Here is a 17,224-nt window from a genome sequence, read left to right as displayed (position 1 = left end):
GTACCTATCTGCAACTCACTATGCAATGCACCATGCAGAGCTACTTGGATGCGATGATTCCGGTGAACGGTGAGGACCAGCAATTCGTGCTCTTCCGAAATTCACCATATCAGTCAACATTTCCCTGGTTGACCGGTAGCAACTCTTGCACCATGACCGCATGCAAACTCTAGGAATCGCTATTAATAAGGCACCTTACGACCTACAGATCTGGTAGTAGACATGGGTCTCTTTCTCGCTGTAAAACCAACTATACACAACACAAATTCCATCGCTGCACCTACTCCCACACAAAACTCTAAATCATGCGTCTCTCCCGCATCCTATCCACATAATCCTCCCTCACTTTGTGCCTTACCCAAACAATCCAAAACCCTACAAACCTCCAAGCCCCAGCCCTTGTTATAGACCCCCAAACAAACACCACGGTAAGTCAATGCTGGAAACTTGTCGCGCCATTCAAACGCTCCTCCACCCCAGCACAACCAACACACTTGTGGCCACCATATCGAATAGCAAAAACCTCCCTTACACCATTCTAACACATCCTTACGATGACGGTCTACACCATGCGCCTGTACCGCAGCCCGCGCACTTTCTTTCCGGAGTAGCTCACGTGACGTCGCCACAGGACGAGAAGGTGGATTTGTGGATTTTAGGAGAGAAGGCGGGTTTGTTGTTTGCTGTTGATACGGTGGGGATCGGTCATGCTACGCACTATCCGTCAGATCTGGAAACAATTGCTATTGTAGCGCCCTTTGTGGAGGGGAGTTTCGCGGAACATGATGTTGTTGCGAGTGAGGGGCCGTGTTCAGCAATGTAGACATTCGTGTAGTCGGGATTGAGACTTCTGAGGTAAAACGGAGTTGGGCGTAGAGATACGCGCCGCCAAAGTTACATAGGGGGGAGTCAATGACAATGGCTATGCCTAGGAACGACGGTAGTAGGAACCCCGGGGTATCGCCCTAGCCACTGTGGATCTAGATGTCTGGCACATTCCAAAGTCTATCAAGGCTGAGCGAACTGTCCTTTGGATTTAACAACTCAATAAAATTTTCCTTCACCAAGTGCGACCGAAGAGTCGAAATTGGTCCATGTGCAAAGGACTTGTAGTGAATATGCTGCATAATGACGATAACATCATATAGTAACGCTAAAAAGTCATTGCCCCAACAGAGCAATTCGGGGAGGAAAACCTACCGTGTTACATGGAGCGCGTTGAGATACTGTAAGATGTACAGATAGAAACGGCACTGCGCCAAGGGGCACAATACAAGCCGTCTGCCGAGGAAATCGAGGTCAAGCGTAAAAGAGCAACCCTAGAGATATTACCAAGGGTAAGCGCCTAAGGGGCATAATGAGTTGATGGCACTCGGGAGAGGTAAAAAGCTGGGAGGTTATGCCAAAAGCGGTTGTTGATTGTACAATCTAATCATCGGCTCGAGGAAGAAAGTTGTCGTGCGAAGGACCCAACGTCCAGCTCTACTAAGTGTACAAGCCGCCATTCATCACACCATCATCGGCACCATCTCTTCACATATTTACTCCTCCTCGTCAGCGAACTCGGCGCGGCCGTGCTTCGAGTTCAGGTACTCGTTCCTGCCTTTGTTAGTCGCTTGTTCATGGCCCGTGGTGGCGCCAGTTCTCCGGCGGTGTCCATCGACTCACCTCTCAATAGCCCACTGCATGGTTCCATATGCGACAATAAAGGGTGGGACGAAGAAGAGGACCTGGTTCCTCGATCGGCGGATGACGTTCCAGAAGCCCTTCGCGAGGAAATTGGCCATGGGTCGCTGTCGGTTGGGGCTGAGAGTGTAGGTGATAACGCCCTTGCCGGGTCGGCCGCCACCCTCGTAGGGGTTACCCCATGAGCCAATGTGCCATCTGTATCTCACTGTCAGCCTGGTTGCCCTCTGTGGGGTGTATGAGGCGTTGCGGGATATCCGAAGAAGCGGGTGGATGGAGGGAGGTGCGAGCGATTGCGCGTGCCGGGAGCGAAGACGTACGTGGCCTTGTGTCGCGCGTTGGGATCGGAGCCGCCGCCAGCCATTGTGAGATATGTCGAGGGGGTGGAGAGGTGCAATGGGTGGATGGGAAGTTGACGTTGCCGTAAGAAAGCTGCAGGCCGGAGCTCACATCCAGTCCGCCAAGCGTTTTCTGTGCGCTAGGGTCGCATGAGGGATGGCGCGATGATCGTAGAATAACCACGATGTGATTGGCGCATATGGGAATTCAGGAACTCTTCGCAGAATTATGGTACAAAATATAATGATATCCATAGTAGGGGAGTGGGTATTTGGGGTGATGTTTCAGTTCACGGAACAGTATTGAACAAGACGCCGATGACGCCTTTTTATATCAAGATCAAGACCAGCAAACGCCTCATAAAACCTACATACATTATCTCGAAACCTGACACTTCATAGCGACTGCGGAACGCATATCACTTGACCGATGCTTAGCCTATCGCAGTCTACCTTCTCATTCCCACCCAAGCTCAGCAACTCATCTACGCCTAGGCCACGTTGTTCTGCAATCGCCCAGCATGTGTCGCCCTTCCGGATTTGAACTTGATGACTGCCTTTAGCACAGTCAACAACATGTGGAGTGCCCTGGTCAGAAACCGGTCCATTTGTGAGCTTGAACACCAGTATAAGGAAGACAAATATGAGGAGCGCGAACGGTAGCATCATGCGCGTAGCCTCTCGTGTATCCTTCTTTATCGCCTCGTTGTTGGCTTCTATTTCAGTATCACTGGGGGGTGGACGAGGCTGCCCGACGGGCCACAGTTCGCCATAGCGGCAGCCTGGTTCGGACTCGTAGGTGCGCCCGTCGGGCCCGCTGAACGTGTAGGTTTGGCTGTCAGCATCGTAGCCGATGCGTTCGAAGCCTGGAGGCAGGCGTTCGGAGTCCTGTCCTGAACATCAGCGAGGCGCACAGAAGGGTGGGATGAGACGCACACTATCCATATCCGCCCACTTGCTCGTTCTAAGAAGCTATTTGTTCAGGAAAATATGTTACCAAAGTCAGTCGAGAGCAAAAAGCCCCAAAGTAGCGATGCTTGTGAAATGCTGCTGTCTGTAGATATTAGAGCAACTCTAGCGCTAGACTATGATACGAGAGAGCGACTTGAACGGTACAGTATGCGGTAATTGACAGTAGACAGTGTTGGCGACTTCACAGCCTTTACACGGCACGTCTGACTGGAAGTGCGGACATGGTGCGACACTGCGACGCGTGTGCATGTACCAGCTTCAAACAAGCTACGCCACACTAGTGGTCGGTGCTCAACGGTCTATCTCTCGTAGCCACAGCCAGAACGGTAGATGGCGGAGACTTGAGGAATCAGGTTTATTAGAAGACTCATCTGCGAATACAGGGCACCTCCTTCGTTTGAAAATCCCAGACGTATAGTCCCTGACGTCTCTCTTGCTTATGACGACAGTGGAAGGCATCACAAACTTCTCGCCTTCATTGAGCGGACTGTTTGAAGCCACCGGCCCAAGGCGACACCATCTTCAATCCTTATAGTCCTAGGGGTAGACTTGGCGAATAGCATCTTTATGATGGCGATGGCGCTGTCTTATCAAGGTGTTGATTATCACCTAAGAAGATCTAAGCAACCTTGGTCTTTCCAAGTATGTAGTGAAGGCCTCCTAATAAGAGTGTCGGGATATAACAAAACGAGATTTGAAAATCCTACGCCGAGGGCCAGATGATACGTATGGTTATGTTATAGTGAAGTCATCCTACCAAATCGATACAAGAGAAAGGGAAATCACAGAGAGAGGATAAGCTCGACGGTTGGGGTTGCGCGCTTTCCGTTCTCGGAATGCGATACCACGCCCAAAGAACAGAGTCGCCTCTTCGCAACAATCCACCATCATCTACTCCCGCTCCTCCTACACCTACATACATCCACCATCATCTCGACTCTTCGCCACGCAAAAAAAGTCACCTGCACCAGTCACCACCGCAAACACGCCCCCTGTGACGCCACCGTGGCTGAGTCGACGCGACGTCATCCACATCTTTCCAAGCCCCAAGCCGGTTAAGCTCGCCGAAGCCCTGCGCCCAGCAAGATAAGGCAACCTAGCCGCCTCACTTTACTTGGCCTTTGCTCCCAAGTACACCCTCTGGTACCTGGTACTGTCTCTGCAACCTCGCAACACACCGCAGAAACCGATGGGAGATCCTGACGAACCCTCTTTACGCAGTGTCAAGTCTAAGGCAGCCGCTGCACTTGGCTTGGGACGCAACACGGACAAGCAGCCCACGCTCCCCACACACAACCCCCAGCCTACCCAGTCTGGCCTGAACGGTGCCGATCCGCCGCGTGTGGCTTCCATCAGCAACAGCGGCGACCTCAACGAGAAGTCAGCCTCTGGCAGCAATGTCTCACACAAGCGCAATCGCAACCATGGCATCGATAATACCACGGCCGAGGGAGAGGCATCTTCCGCCATAGGATCCGAGAAGCTCCCGCTGTGGTCGCCTGTGCGAATCAAGGCGGGATCTCTACGATTCCTCACCCACACCAAGAATGCCATCACACACAGCTGGATCAATCTCCTGCTGGTCTTTGTGCCTCTCGGCATTGCCGTCAAGGCTGCTGGCTTAAAGCCCGAGATTGTCTTCTCCATGAATGCCATTGCCATCATTCCGTTGGCTGGACTGCTCGCGCATGCGACGGAAGTTGTTGCTGCACGTGTAGGAGATGCACTCGGTGCACTGCTCAACGTTTCTTTCGGAAACGCTGTTGAGCTAATTCTCTTCATCATCTTGCTCTCCTCAAATCAGATTGAAGTTGTGCAGGCGTCCCTGCTGGGATCCATTCTGGCCAACTTGCTCCTCATCCTAGGCATGGCCTTTCTGCTTGGAGGTCTGAAGTATCAGGAACAGGTGAGCTTCCACTACGTGATCTGTCTAATATACAGCGGTACTGACGATACATAGGTCTACAACAACACCGTCACCCAAATGTCCGGTGTTATGCTCGCCCTTGCGGTCATGAGCCTTCTACTACCCACGGCTTTCCACGCCGCTTTCGACGACAACACCATTGCCGACCATGAGACGCTTTCTGTTAGCCGAGGCACGAGCGTAATCTTACTTATCGTCTATGGCTTGTACCTGCTCTTCCAGCTCAAGAGTCACAGGTATCTGTACGCAAGCACGCCGCAGCACATCATCGACGAGGAGTCTCACCCTGGTGTTCTGGCCGGCGCGTTCGATTCCTCCAGCTCCACCAGCTCTAGTTCAAGCAGCGACGACAGCGATAGCTCTTCGAACTCATCCAATGGAACCATGAAGAGAAAGGCCAAGCGCATGGTCAAGAGACTGCGGCGCAAGTCGAGTGCCAGCTCCAAAGATGGAGCAACACTTTCAGCTGTGAGCTCTCCATCTGCTCAGCTTCACGAAAGCCCGTTCGAGACTGAAAGGAATACGAGTGTGGTTACCACAACAAATGGACCCGCCGTCGTGTCTCGTCGGCATTCGATTGATGTCATGAGCGGCGATGAGGCCGACAATGACCAGTACGCTCCTGTCATTCGCGACTTCGAAGCTGCCTCGCACGTTTCAAACCCTAGTGGCAAACCAGAGAAGCGTACGCACAAGCGCAAGGAGAAGAAGCATCGCCGCGACCGCAACCATGAAATGGCGATCCAGGAGAAGGAATCTGAACCGGCCGAACCCAAGGTCACCTTCGCCGAACAGGTGGAGCAGAACACGATCACACCAACTACCTCGCGTCGGCAGTACCGTCCTGCTCTTCCCTCTCTGCTATCTACCAATGTTTTTACCAACCCACAGAATCCTACCCCGACCGGGCCTGCTCCCAATATTCGCATGGCAGCTCCCCGGGCACCACCACTACGCCGCGCAAGGTCCCTTCCGGAGCGCATGGATCGCGAAAGCTCCCAATCAAATACAAGTAATCGCCCTGCAGTCTCCCCTCAAGCAGCGATGGCCCTCAACGACAACGACGAGGACGATGATGCTCCTGATATGTCCATCAAGGCAGCCATCTTCATGCTTCTTTTCAGTACTGCCCTTGTCGCCGTCTGTGCTGACTTTATGAGTGGGGCCATTGACCCCATGGTTAAGACATCCGGTATCAGTCAGGCCTTCATAGGTCTTATCATCCTTCCCATCGTTGGTAACGCTGCAGAGCACGTTACAGCCGTCACTGTCGCCATGAAAAACAAGATGGACCTGGCTATTGGTATCGCTGTCGGCTCCTCTATCCAAATCGCCATCTTCATCACACCTGTTATTGTCGTCCTTGGCTGGATCATGGGTAAGCCTATGACGCTGTACTTTAACATCTTCGAGACGGTCGCCTTGTTTGTCACTGTGCTAGTCGTCAACTTCTTGGTTCTAGATGGCAGGAGTAATTACCTCGAAGGCAGCTTGCTCATCGCCGCGTATGTCATCATCGCCCTGTCTAGCTTCTTCTATCCGGATGGTTGTGAGGCAAGTGCTATTGGTGGAAACGAGCAACGCTGTGGAGCTGGAGGCACAGTTTCTGCTACTGCGGTGCACATGATGCTCAAGAGGATGGTGGCGATGTAGGTTACTCCTAGCGAGCGCTCGCTTTTTTGGCTCACCTGAGATTATCAGTTGCTGTTGAGAGCGCTCGCTTTCATCGCGATGGACATCGCATTACTCGGTCGAGTGGCATGGCGAGATGCCGCTCCCGATCCGGCATGCTTAATTATCCCTCTATTGGGCTGCGTGTTTTCTGTCTTTACCAATACTTCGATAGTTCGCACAAATTGACACATGTTATCAGCTGTTGCCATCGTGATACCCTACTTGTATTCTTCAAGCTATCTCAGCAATCCATAACTATCCGTGGATCTTGTATTCGAGGCCTATCCGCTTGCATGTATCTCCGTGCTTGGCGTCTGGCGTCAGTGATCTTTTGTTTCCGAATTCAGTCAGCTGCAAACATGAAGTTCACGCTATGTTTCCGAAACACTCCTTCGACAACGGGATCTAGGAAAAGTGATTACGCGGAAAAGAGAGGCGTCATGTAGGTTTCTAGGATGACTGCATTTGTCTGGTTCTTTTGTACTCTCAACTCCTCATTCCCTTGGAGTTGGGCGTTCTTTTCCCAACCTACATACGTAAGGAGCCTAGCAAGAGGATTCACCATTCGCAGTGCCGTTCTTGTAGGCACTTGTGGTATCACCAAGACACTCGGCTGCACCATAGTTAGCTAAAATGCAACAGAGTTACGTGTTAGCGGACTCACCGACTGTCACGAGCTTCAAGTTGTTGTTCTTCGCCCAATTGATCAACCATGGCGTAAGCGTATCCACCGTGCTGGCATATGTTTCATGCATCAACGGGATATGTCCATTTCCACCCGCGCCTGCTTGTGTGAACTTCTGCTGGCTCTGCTGCGGCGTCTTCTTGTCCCAATCACCAGTGTCGATATCATCGGTTATGACACGGTAACCCAGCGATTTCATCGTTGACAGGACGTTACCCCCAGTGGCGAGGTACGGTGGGCGCATGTAAGTGGGCTTTACGCCAATGATGTTGACCAATGCCTGTTCCAGACGTGTCATCTGGCTGGTCAGGTCGGCGGCCGACAGACTTCCGAAATTCTGCGGGTGAGACCAAGTGTGCGATGCGATTTGGTGACCGGCCTTGTACGCACTCTGCAAGGCGGCTTTCTGGCTGTAAACGCAGCCATAGAGTGTGCCAGTCACAAATAGAGTCCCTTTGGCTCCACCAGCAGTCAATGTGTCCGAAAGTTTCTGTGTAAACTGGTAGGGACCGTCATCGTATGCGAGAGCGAGCTGACCGGGCGCATTACATTTCGTGATTACCTTTAGGGCTGTTAGCTCAAAGCATGCAACTGAGATTGAACTGTGATCCTATCGGCTGAATAAGAGGTGCCGAATAAGGCCATGTACCTGTCCTGCTGCAGGGCCAGATTGCCTGATCACGTGTAGGGGATCGGGGATTGGCTTTCCGATCGCGACCGCAGTCAATGTAGCAACGAGGATTACTTTAAGACCCATGATAAATAATGAAGAGTTCCGAAGACTGAATCAACAAAATGTGTAGTCTGGGATTCCTCGAGCTTTAAGTACGGGTGCCCAGGCTGTGACGCCATGTGAGGTCAATCCGGGAAATATTAGAGTCTCTTGGCTAGTCTATGATAGACAGCGTTCTTTAACCGAGGAATTGGGGATAGAAATTAATCATGCTCGGAATACAGGGCGTTATAAAGTGTCGACTAAGCGAGAAGCCTACGACCACCACGCACCAAAATGCTATCGTACTGCAGGTTTCTATACAGATAGCGTAAGCTTATAGGTTCGCGAATGTTCAAATCAAATCAGCGTCACCGAGTTTCTTTGAAGAAACAAATTGTGTTGCGTGAGCAGATGCCCTTCATCCGGGGTTCCCATGTTGAAGTTGTCCACTTTAGCATATAGCTTGTTTCCACCGGCTAAATTACAAGCCTCAAGAGAGCCAAGTAGCTGAGCGTTGACAGGATTTCTTTTGGCTACAGATTAACGTGTCGTTCAACGTGGAGTTAGTCACGTGTACCAGGTATACGTGGCTAGAATCAGTTCTATACTACTATTTTTGCGTCGCGGTACCGTACTATTAATTATTTTGCAATACCGCTTTTACGATTTGCAGACAGCTCTCCGAGCTTTATAACTTTTTTTATTCTCTTCTGACTTCTGATGAGTCTGATGCGAGTTTTGGATGTATCTGCCCAACAGTTCAAGTATGACTTAATCGATAGGAGACTTTAGAAAATACCCTTACTTAATTACCCGTTTACTAGATATACCAATAGTTTTTCTCTATTCTACTAAATTGCTACTCACAAGTGATCCGCAAGTAACCATATTGTAATAAAGCATCCGAAAACGTATATAGGCCATGGAACAGCCCTCACAAGGAATTACATATTACAAAGGCTCTGTATGACTGCTGTACAACAACTATACTAGAGAAAGGTATTGTTAAAGATGTGTTGAGCGGTCATAGATATCAATGTAACTATGAGAATCCGTTACCAGGATCTTATCAAACTACAATATGAACAATGCTCTAGTATCATCTTCAACCAGATCATGAATCCTGAAACGATAGGCGTCGCCATCATACATTGCGTTTTTCACGATGTACGCTGATAGAAGCTAAGTACAATGTAGTCTATAAAGTTGGCTCTGAATTCAGGTTTCATCTCGTTGCTTGAAGTTCGACGTGAAACGAAGTTCCTTTCTCCACAATGTCTTTTTACAATCGACTTCTGTGGATTGTTTCTGCAGCTAGCACCTGCTCGCTGTCTCTATAAATCTCAAAAGTTTCCTACTGCTTCGACTTATTCCACAAAAACTCAAAGCACAATCAGTACATCAATACCCAACCCCCCAAGCAATTCAAGATACCAAGACACACTATACTTCAAGATACACAGATCATTGCTTCATTATGAGATTAAACATCAATTCTGGTTCTACTCGCGTCGGCGACGTTGAGATTCATGAGGTATTTCGTGTCACTGAACTCGATGCAGGTCATCGCGTGGAAGCCAATACCCTCGGTGGTATTGCCTTCGACTCTACAGTCAGCCACGGGAATATCCCTTTCTCGCAGGAATCACTTCATGCTATTGAGGCCCAACTCGCTATCATAATTCCTTGCATGGATGAAGATCAATCTATTCTCGACGGCGTGCTACATGGCATCCCGCACGAATGCCTAATTATTATTGTCTCGAACAGTAATTCCTCAAACTTTAAGGCCGAGTGCACCCTGCTTACAGATTTCTGTCATAATGCGAAGCGCCCAGGAATTATCGTCCACCAGGGAGATGAAGGCCTTGCTTATGCCTTTCATTCCGCAGGTTTGCCGGAGCTCGTAGTAGAGACAAGTCTGCCCCAGGGCAAGCAGAAGAACGCTCTGTATATCCGCAATGGAAAAGGAGAAGCGATGATGATTGGCGCAGCCATCGCCAAGCTTGCTGCAAAGCAATTCGTAGGATTCATCGACGCTGATAATTATGTTGCAGGGTCTGTCCATGAATACTGCAAGGTCTACGCCGCTGGCTTACACTATGCACTGCATTGCACTGAACACAACCAAACCACGTCTAGCAAGGATATTACTCAATTGGCAGCGGAGTCCAATTCCATGGTGCGCATTAAGTGGAACTCAAAGCCCAAAGTCAAGGATGGCCAGCTTGTATTCGAGAAGTCTGGACGATGCTCACGCGTTGTCAACGGTTGGATGAATCGCTTCTTGAATGCAATTGTTGATGACACCACACAGAACGCGGTAATTCAGACTGGCAATGCAGGCGAGCATGCTATGAGTCTCAACTTGGCCATGGAGCTTCGTTTCGCAACTGGGTACGCGGTAGAGCCGTTCCAACTCGTCAACGCATGGGAGCAGTTTGGAGGGCAGACTTCAACGTACAAGCAGAAAGACCACACAATGGTCTCTAAGGCACCGTTGTTGCGCAAGGTGCAGATCCTCCAGATCGAAACGCGGAATCCACATTTCCACGACGTCAGCAAAGGTAACGATCACATCGAGGGGATGCAAGTCCAAGGACTTAGTACAATCTACCATTCGAGCCTTACACCCCCGAAGCTAAAAGATGAGCTTCGAGTGTACATGAAAGAAAATTTCCCCACAGTTGTTGGTGCTAATGGAGAGCCGGAGCGGGCTCGCGTTTACCCGCCACTTGGGACAATGGATTTTGGGATCTTCAGGACCGCTATGAAATCTTACCCGAAAACACTGAAAGTCATTGACGATACCACAGGTAAGCTATCACTATAAGCGGAAACAGCGATCGGTGCTCAGAATTGTTAGTCTGGAGGCGAGCTACATGATTCGTACGTAATCCTGGGTCGAACTCTACAAGGCTATTAGATATTATTCGTAAGTATATGAGTTCCTCGAAGAGGAGCTTGCGGCATGTATGCGGTGAGGTCTATAAAAATGTTTGCTATATACATGCTAGGCAGAGTTAATAGCAAGGTGTGCAAGAATGTTATGCAGGCGCCGGACGCCTCAACGCTCGCTCGCATCAACGTCACCATTTGGTTAGGATAGTTCGCAAAGTTACAAGATAACAAGACTCCTGTATAACTACTATAGGCAGTACTTTGCTACGTGTTCTAATATCCCCTACTACGTAGCCCACGCTATTATAAAAAATAAATAAGTACTACTTAAAGCTATATAATATTTTTTAATACTTTTATACTAATATAATATTATTAAGTCTATATATACCAAGTCTACCTTACCCTCCTACTAGCTACTAAATAGAAAATTACTATTTTTATTATTACCTTTATAGCTTAATAAAATACTTTCACTATAATTCTACTACTTAGCCTATATTACTTCTAGTAGTTATAATATAGTAGAAAGTAACTATCTAGCCTTACTAGTACACTTATAAGTAACTTTAATTTAAGCCTTATAGTAGTAATATAAAGATAGTTTATAGAAGGTCTTTACCCTTATTAGTACCTTCTAGCTAAGTAATGCTAAATTAGTTATTTCAAAACTAAAGGTAAGCCAGACGAGTCATCATCGTCCGAAGTTCCCCCATGTCTGCCCGTTGAAAGTCACTGAGCCCCGCTAGCTAACATATCATGACTGACTACTCAAGCAGGTCATTGAAACCACGCAAATGACATTTTGTTGCTTGCTCTCCAAGGCTCCGGCTCTGGCTCGGGCTTCCGTTACTGGACGAAGCTCCTCTTGCCCTTCCTCTGTTCCTTCAACGTCGACGAGCCCTCGCTTTCGAGTTCGCCCTCAACATTCCTATCTGCTTCTCGTGCAGATACCTTGCGTTCGCCTTTCTGCACGAACCCTTTCCAGGTCCTCCCATTTCATCATCTTCGCAGTCCTTATAACCAGCGACCGTGTCGGACTCGGAATGTCTAATATAATTCAAACCCATCTCCCTCTCGACATTTACCTCGTTTACAGCCTTCACAATATGCTCGTTCATGTGGTGGGCCTTCGATTCTCTTGAACGGTGGCGCCTCCATTTCCACACCTGCCCATTTCTTGAGCCGATATGCGACCCGTTCGATATAGGATCGTTCGTCCAGCTCAAAAGTGCCTAGCCGGTCGCAGGACTTGCAACTCTGGTTATACACAATTGCAGTGTACCCGTTGTCTTCGTATCCTCTTATCTCGATAGGCACCTTCCTGCTATCCCAAAACCGTTTTTCACAGGTACTGTTATTACATATAAATCTGCCCATGACGTGGGTAAACCGTTCATGGTCGAAATCTTCGTTGTCATCGTCTTCATTGAACCATATCGAGGATATTTCTGGGGAGACTGCGTCTGTAATATTTGGATGGAGTTCTGGAAACATGAAGAAACTTCTCGTCTCTTGTATGGGTTTAAGAACGTCGTCCCTGGCTATCTGTGAATGTGTAGTATTCGTGGGCGGGATCTCTGAGATAAACATTCGAGCAAGGCGTTCAAGGAGGAGAGATCGCGGTCCAACGGTAGGACTCCTTGGCCAGGTGTTGCTTGACACGCCCTCATCAGGCTCTTGATACAACGGAGTGTCTACAGAACCTAGTGGCCAACCAGAGGCGTCCTGACAAAACCTTCTGTGGTTCTTGAGTGATTTGTTGCTGCCGAAAGACCGTGTGCAATGCTGGCAGTGGAATTTCGTATTGTGCATGGGCGAGTATTGTTGATGCTGTTCGAGTGCTTCTTTGGTGCCGAAAAAGCGATCGCATGTCTGGCAGTGAACTTTTTTGTTATGCATAGGCGAGTCGCGTAAGTGTTGTTCGAGTGCTTCCTTGCTGGCAAAATAACGAGTGCAGAGAACACAGTGGTCCATAGTTTAGACGATTTCAGTCTTTTGTTCGTTCGAGTTGTAGAGGGAAACAGCAGTTACAACGGTAAAGATGTGAGTTTTAGGAACTGCTGAGTCCTAGACATCGTAAATTGACTTCGCCTCTATGTTGTGCAGCTGAAAGCATTCCTTGGTCCAATGACACAGTAACACATGGCGGGTGGCAATGCACGCCGGTTTCACAACAGACCAAGTGACGTCTGGGGAGAAAATTGACAGTCCATTCCGCTCCAATGCATCCCTATTCCTCATCTCCTTGCGTTTCTCCGTCTCAACAAATAGTATCAGGCGTACAAGGACGTTACTTCCGTTACAAGCTTGGAGCTCCATGTAATTTGCATCCAACAACGGTAATCCGTAGCAAAAGTAAATTTTCATACCAAAGAACAACGTTAGATATTGATAATGGCTTCAGACGTTCTGATCACCAAAATAAAGAAATTGATACGATACGATTCCTCGTCACTGTTTCACAACTGTGTGATACTACGTGTAGGTGCGGGGTATGCGTCACGTCACAAGACGAGTCCCGAACTGTCGTATTAGATACGACGACGTGTGGCGCGAAAAACCCAGGCAACATAAGACATTCTCTTCGCTGCTTGTATCTTTGTGTGCCTTACTGTTTAGTCGATCCATCAGTAGCATGAGCGAAGATAATGACTTACCAGTCGCTGGAACTGCGCACCAGGTCAGAGCAATTCGAACGCGCAGGCCCTACCGTATAAGGCTGACATGCTCATGTAGCAGCAGTCTCATACAGCAATGGATAGCACCATACAACATACCTTGATCACAATCGGAGGCGTGAACTACGATATCGATGTTTCTCAGATACTATATTTATCGTCTTTCGTCGACTTTCAAGGCAAAGCTCAGCCACAAGGAACGAAATTAGTCCACGGCCCCATCCCTCTGATTGACGTAGCTCTCAAGGGAATCCAATCAGGCTATCGCCAATGTTTCAGAGCTCTCCCTCCCGATCTTTCTCAACATCATATACTATGCGAAACGTACGATTTTCTGGGTATCGATATCCTCGGAGAGCAATACGTTGATCAGATATTCGCCGACCTCAAAGCCTGCAAGACCGACTACGAACTTGAGTACAAACGTTACTTGGCTATCAAAGGGAACAAATCAAAAGCACGAGATGCTGCGTTCAAATTGCTGTACTTGATATTGATGGGGGAGTTCAGGGATGAGAATAAGGACTCTATGAAAGTGTTCAACGCAGTCTTGTTCATCGTCTCTCACTCTGCGACGTTCAAATGGAAGACGAGAACCATGATTCGGGCTGCATACCAGGAGCGTTTCGTTGTCACCTTGAAGCAGATAGCAAGGCTAGATGAGTGGCTCAAAGGGGATACTGCGGACGATGTTGATGGAGATAACACAACTACAGATGAGTCCTCAGACGAGAACTATAATTCTGATTACTCATAAGGAAAGATCAAGAGTTTATGTTATTCTTATATTTTATACTATTTAAGTTTATTTTTTTTTATTTTTTTTCTATAAGTAAAAGTAAAGTCGACGGCAGAGCAGATTATACAACGCAGTAAGAAAATTTAGCATAAAAATTACATTAGGTGCTATGCTTAGCATTTTAATATAGTATTAAGGCAGTAAAATTTACATAATACCTTATTTGAGTTTAAACTAATTAGTCTAAGAGGCTCTTAATTAATAAATTATTTTTAATATATATATTATAAGCAAGCTAGCTACCTTAGTAAGCTAGTTTATTTAAAAACTTTTATTTATTTTTTATTTATATATTATACCCAGCTTTACTATAGTATCTAAAGCACTTTTAAAAAAGTTTACTTCTTTTAATATATACTTTTTCTTTTACTACGCGCCTTTTTTTTTAAAAAAAAAGACTAAAACTACTTAAGTAGCTATTTAACAATAAAATAATAGTACTAAATTAGTTAAAAGTAATAAAATTTTAGTAAAGTAGCTAGCTTACTTATAAAATATATTATACTTTAATATACGTGCGTAGGAGGGACTAATAATAATTTATAAGTAAAGTTACTTTATTATAGAGTAGTTCTCGCTACGTAGGAAATATTACTTAGTTCTTTAGTTTACTATAACGTATTACACAGGCAAGTTAATTGCCCAGTTAAGTTAGTTACAATACTAAAACCCTACTAAAATTAGTAGTTTTCTACTATTAAACGCAATGCTTTAACATAATAATATACAATTTTTTTAAAAAAAAAACTAAATATAGCTTATAGTTTAAGCTTTAAAATATAATGCAAATTTTTTTTAATAAAAAGCTGCGTAAATTTATAGCATCTTTTAAATAATACTTAGTAATTAATTAAAAAAAAAGCTTTTATAATATAATACTAGGCCTAATAAGATAAAGCTTTTTTTAATAGAAAAAAAAATAATTGCCTAGTATATACTTTACTTTAAAAATTAAAGATTTCCGCCCTAACTAGCTGCTATAAATAATATAGCTAATATTTTGCTAATTAAATATAAGCAATTACTTATTAGCAGGAACTAGGCTAGTATATTTATTAAATAATATCTATAGCTTAATACTAGGATTTTTTAAAAGTATAACTACTAAAAAGCTTTATATAAAAATTCTAAGCTTATATAAAGCTAGTTCTAACTTATAGAAAATATAAAAGCTAAGTATAATATTTAAAATAAAAATATATATAACTTTAATAAAACAGGCTTTATAATAAGCTAAATATTATATAAAACTATTATTTTAAGTACTAACTATTAAAGACAGCCAAAAATAGTATAACAGGGTAATTAAAAGTAAGTAATAGTAATTTAAAGCATTAATATAATAAAGTAGGCTATTTTACTTTTTATTATTTTTATAGGCAAGAACTACTTTTTAACCTAGTATAAAAAAAATAGCCTGCCTTATAATTAAGTTATTATAGTTTTTAAAAATAGCCAAATAATAAATAAACTTACTTTTAAATAGTTAAAGCACTTTAATAAGTATACTAAAAAAAAATTATTAGTATTTATTATTTATTTATTATTAATAGTTATAAAAGCTACGTATTAGTTTAATTCTAGTAGTACTATAAAAAATAAAAAATTATTACTTTTTATATGCCCCTGTATTTGTTGCACTTGCTATAGCTACTTAATATAAATTATTTTACGCTTTTAAAAAAAGTATATAAGTACTAATGTATTACACGGGCGAGTTAGTTACCTAGTTAAGTTAGTTACAATGCTAAAACTCTACTAAAATTAGTAGTCTTTTACTATTAAACGCGATGCCTTAATATAATAATATACAATTTTTTTAAAAAGAAAACTAAATATAGCTTGCAGTTTAGGCTTTAAAATGTAATATAAATTTTTTTTAATAAAAAGCTGCGCAGATCTACAGCATCTTTTAAATAATACTTAATAATTAATTAAAAAAAAAGCTTTTATAACACAATACTAGGCTTAATAAAATAAGGCTCTTTTTAACAGAAAAAAAAGTAATTGCTTAGTATATACTTTACTTTAAAAACTAAAGATTTCTGCTCTAACTAGCTGCTATAAATAATATAGCTAATATTTTGCTAGCTAAATATAAGCAACTACTTATTAACAAAAACTAAGCTAGCATGTTTATTAAATAATATTTATAGCTTAGTACTAGAATTTTTTAAAAGTACAACTACTAGAAAGCCTTGTATAAAGATTTTAAACTTATATAAAGCTAGTTCTAATTTATAGAAAATATAAAAGCTAAGCATAATATTTAAAATAAAAATATATATAATTTTAATAAAATAGGCTTTATAATAGGCTAAATATTATATAAAACTATTATTTTAAGTGCTAATTATTAAAAACAGCCGAAAATAGTGCAGTAGAGTAATTAAAAGTAAGTAATAATAATTTAAAGTATTAACGCAATAAAATAAACTATTTTACTTTTTATTATTTTTACAAGTAAGAACTACTTTTTAGCCTAGTATAAAAAAAATAGCTTACTTTATAATTAAGTTATTGTAGTTTCTAAAAATAGCTAAATAATAAATAAGTTTACTTTTAAGTAGTTAAAGCACTTTAATAAGCATACTAAAAAAAAAGTTATTAGTACTTATTATTTACTTATTATTAATAGTTATAAAAGCTATATATTAGTCTAATTCTAGCAGTACTGCAAAAAATAAAAAATTATTATTTTTTATATACTTTTGCATTTGTCGTACTTGCTATAGCTACTTAATATAAATTATTTTGCGCTTTTAAAAAAGGCGTATAAGTATTAAGCTAAAAAGCTAATGCGCAATAATATTAACTATATTACTAAAATTAAATTTTTATTATAC

The 17,224-nt window shown here is 44.0% G+C and overlaps 9 protein-coding genes across 9 annotated transcripts; 5 read left to right on the top strand and 4 right to left on the bottom strand.

Annotated features, from left to right (window-relative positions):
* Positions 1-58: 58 nt before the first annotated feature.
* K460DRAFT_368123 (uncharacterized protein) lies at positions 59-1,314 on the top strand. Its single transcript, XM_040933714.1, has one exon. It carries the CDS (start codon positions 437-439, stop codon positions 821-823), a length of 387 nt encoding a protein of 128 aa, XP_040785775.1. The 5' UTR covers positions 59-436; the 3' UTR covers positions 824-1,314.
* Positions 139-478, top strand: K460DRAFT_368124 (uncharacterized protein). The gene has a single exon (XM_040933715.1). It carries the CDS (start codon positions 223-225, stop codon positions 406-408), a length of 186 nt encoding a protein of 61 aa, XP_040785776.1. The 5' UTR covers positions 139-222; the 3' UTR covers positions 409-478.
* A 76-nt stretch (positions 1,315-1,390) lies between the features above and the next one.
* K460DRAFT_368122 (UcrQ-domain-containing protein) lies at positions 1,391-2,068 on the bottom strand. The gene is made up of 3 exons (XM_040933713.1): positions 2,007-2,068; positions 1,669-1,884; positions 1,391-1,599 (listed from the first exon to the last, which is right to left on the bottom strand). Exons 1-3 carry the CDS (start codon positions 2,048-2,050, stop codon positions 1,542-1,544), a joined length of 318 nt encoding a protein of 105 aa, XP_040785774.1. The 5' UTR covers positions 2,051-2,068; the 3' UTR covers positions 1,391-1,541.
* Positions 2,069-2,262: 194 nt separating this feature from the next.
* Positions 2,263-3,210, bottom strand: K460DRAFT_368121 (carbohydrate-binding module family 50 protein). Its single transcript, XM_040933712.1, has 2 exons — positions 2,961-3,210; positions 2,263-2,912 (listed from the first exon to the last, which is right to left on the bottom strand). The coding sequence occupies exons 1-2, from the start codon at positions 2,967-2,969 to the stop codon at positions 2,421-2,423; spliced, it is 501 nt and encodes a 166-aa protein (XP_040785773.1). The 5' UTR covers positions 2,970-3,210; the 3' UTR covers positions 2,263-2,420.
* Positions 3,211-4,185: 975 nt separating this feature from the next.
* K460DRAFT_407574 (vacuolar calcium ion transporter /H(+) exchanger) lies at positions 4,186-6,576 on the top strand (the record flags this gene model as incomplete). The annotated part of the gene is made up of 2 exons (XM_040937086.1): positions 4,186-4,902; positions 4,957-6,576. 2 exons carry the CDS (start codon positions 4,186-4,188, stop codon positions 6,574-6,576), a joined length of 2,337 nt encoding a protein of 778 aa, XP_040785772.1.
* Positions 6,577-7,142: 566 nt separating this feature from the next.
* On the bottom strand, positions 7,143-8,039 carry K460DRAFT_378406 (carbohydrate esterase family 4 protein; the record flags this gene model as incomplete). Its single annotated transcript, XM_040935071.1, has 3 exons — positions 7,143-7,210; positions 7,262-7,844; positions 7,932-8,039. The coding sequence occupies 3 exons, from the start codon at positions 8,037-8,039 to the stop codon at positions 7,143-7,145; spliced, it is 759 nt and encodes a 252-aa protein (XP_040785771.1).
* A 1,435-nt stretch (positions 8,040-9,474) lies between these two features.
* Positions 9,475-10,883, top strand: K460DRAFT_407572 (glycosyltransferase family 55 protein; the record flags this gene model as incomplete). The annotated part of the gene is made up of 2 exons (XM_040937085.1): positions 9,475-10,813; positions 10,864-10,883. 2 exons carry the CDS (start codon positions 9,475-9,477, stop codon positions 10,881-10,883), a joined length of 1,359 nt encoding a protein of 452 aa, XP_040785770.1.
* A 1,065-nt stretch (positions 10,884-11,948) lies between these two features.
* Positions 11,949-12,395, bottom strand: K460DRAFT_289518 (uncharacterized protein; the record flags this gene model as incomplete). The annotated part of the gene is made up of 1 exon (XM_040929127.1): positions 11,949-12,395. One exon carries the CDS (start codon positions 12,393-12,395, stop codon positions 11,949-11,951), a length of 447 nt encoding a protein of 148 aa, XP_040785769.1.
* A 1,260-nt stretch (positions 12,396-13,655) lies between these two features.
* K460DRAFT_289359 (uncharacterized protein) lies at positions 13,656-14,336 on the top strand (the record flags this gene model as incomplete). Its single annotated transcript, XM_040929117.1, has 1 exon — positions 13,656-14,336. The coding sequence occupies one exon, from the start codon at positions 13,656-13,658 to the stop codon at positions 14,334-14,336; it is 681 nt and encodes a 226-aa protein (XP_040785768.1).
* Positions 14,337-17,224: the final 2,888 nt, after the last annotated feature.

This window comes from Cucurbitaria berberidis (genome assembly GCF_010015615.1).
Source record: "Cucurbitaria berberidis CBS 394.84 unplaced genomic scaffold K460scaffold_4, whole genome shotgun sequence".
Lineage (NCBI taxonomy): Eukaryota > Fungi > Ascomycota > Dothideomycetes > Pleosporales > Cucurbitariaceae > Cucurbitaria > Cucurbitaria berberidis.
The sequence above is the reverse complement of the archived record's forward strand: the minus strand, read 5'-3'. Positions and strand labels throughout refer to the sequence as shown.

Excerpts from the sequence above, each read along its gene's own strand:
- K460DRAFT_368124 (XM_040933715.1), top strand. The coding sequence starts at position 223 with ATGGGTCTCTTTCTCGCTGTAAAACCAACTATACACAACACAAATTCC.
- K460DRAFT_368123 (XM_040933714.1), top strand. The coding sequence starts at position 437 with ATGCTGGAAACTTGTCGCGCCATTCAAACGCTCCTCCACCCCAGCACA.
- K460DRAFT_368122 (XM_040933713.1), bottom strand. The coding sequence starts at position 2,050 with ATGGCTGGCGGCGGCTCCGATCCCAACGCGCGACACAAGGCCAC. Across the intron at positions 1,885-2,006 it reads AACGCGCGACACAAGGCCAC|ATGGCACATTGGCTCATGGG; the intron begins GTACGTCTTCGC and ends AGTGAGATACAG. Across the intron at positions 1,600-1,668 it reads ATGCAGTGGGCTATTGAGAG|GAACGAGTACCTGAACTCGA; the intron begins GTGAGTCGATGG and ends TAACAAAGGCAG.